Raw genomic sequence first — 1,020 nt, 5'->3', positions numbered from 1 at the left:
GTCTTCAGACACTTGTCCTTCTAGAGATCCAAAATCTCTGATCATGATAGCAACTTTCGCAGCCATACATCTTCTAACGATGACTACGGCCAATATATAATAAGCAAGTTGGCGTTAAGTAACAACTTTGGAGAGGAACTTAGTGCATATGCTGATAAGCGCCGCCCGTTGAACGCTTTCGAGTTTGTTTGCAAATCGTGTCTTTTCTAGAGCCTTCCACCACATAAATACTCCATAAAACTTAATAAGTGCTCATTTTAAATGTGCCACGAAATTATTTTATTGTTCAAAAACCGGTCAATTGCATTTGATTACACTTTACTATTATTCACAGTTATTTTGACAGGCTGCTAGCGAACAATAACGGTTCGAATTACCGCCACAGCCGTTATAGTAGAAACTGTAGCACGCATCAGCTCCATAATTGTAATACCATCTGGTGCCACCGTAGCAACCGGATCCACCGTGGCCGCTATGATAACCACCCGAGCAGCCGTAATATCCTGTAGACGAAAGTAGTCAAAATAATATATTTTCTGTAGAAAAAATATATATTTTTTGTTTACTTACTTGGCGCATTCGGGCATTGTGCCTGAGTTTGTCCAAGGAAGAGGAAGATCGACAACACTAAAAAGCAAGCGAGGAACTTCATGTTGATTTAGTAAGTGAGTCGAAGTAGTTAGTTTGAGAAACTGATAATTTTTCCAATCCAAGAAGTTGCTTTTATACCGAAAGTTACAATATCGAAAATTATATTTAAAAATTTCACTGTTTCACGTGTAGAATTAATTCATATTTGTATTAAAATATTTCTATTGTTTTTATATAAATAGCTGAACATCTGTTTTATTAAGAGAATGTATTTTTAAATTACATGAAAAAGTGTGTTGTTTCGGAAAGCAAGTGAACTAATTTTTGTGCTAATTATAGATCAATGTAAAAGATTCTTCTCCACCTGATCTTTAGAAACGAAGTGGAGGTCTTCCTCTTCCTCTGCTTCCCCAGATGGGTACTGCGTCG

General features: G+C 36.6%; 1 protein-coding gene across 1 annotated transcript; it reads right to left on the bottom strand.

The window, feature by feature from the left end:
* Positions 1-324: 324 nt before the first annotated feature.
* Positions 325-652, bottom strand: LOC108977459 (boophilin-G2-like). Its single transcript, XM_018947147.1, has 2 exons — positions 571-652; positions 325-503 (listed from the first exon to the last, which is right to left on the bottom strand). The coding sequence occupies exons 1-2, from the start codon at positions 650-652 to the stop codon at positions 325-327; spliced, it is 261 nt and encodes an 86-aa protein (XP_018802692.1).
* Positions 653-1,020: the final 368 nt, after the last annotated feature.

This window comes from Bactrocera latifrons, unplaced genomic scaffold (genome assembly GCF_001853355.1).
Source record: "Bactrocera latifrons isolate USDA-ARS-PBARC rearing strain unplaced genomic scaffold, ASM185335v1 scaffold_9, whole genome shotgun sequence".
In the NCBI taxonomy this organism is placed as follows: domain Eukaryota; kingdom Metazoa; phylum Arthropoda; class Insecta; order Diptera; family Tephritidae; genus Bactrocera; species Bactrocera latifrons.
The sequence above is the reverse complement of the archived record's forward strand: the minus strand, read 5'-3'. Positions and strand labels throughout refer to the sequence as shown.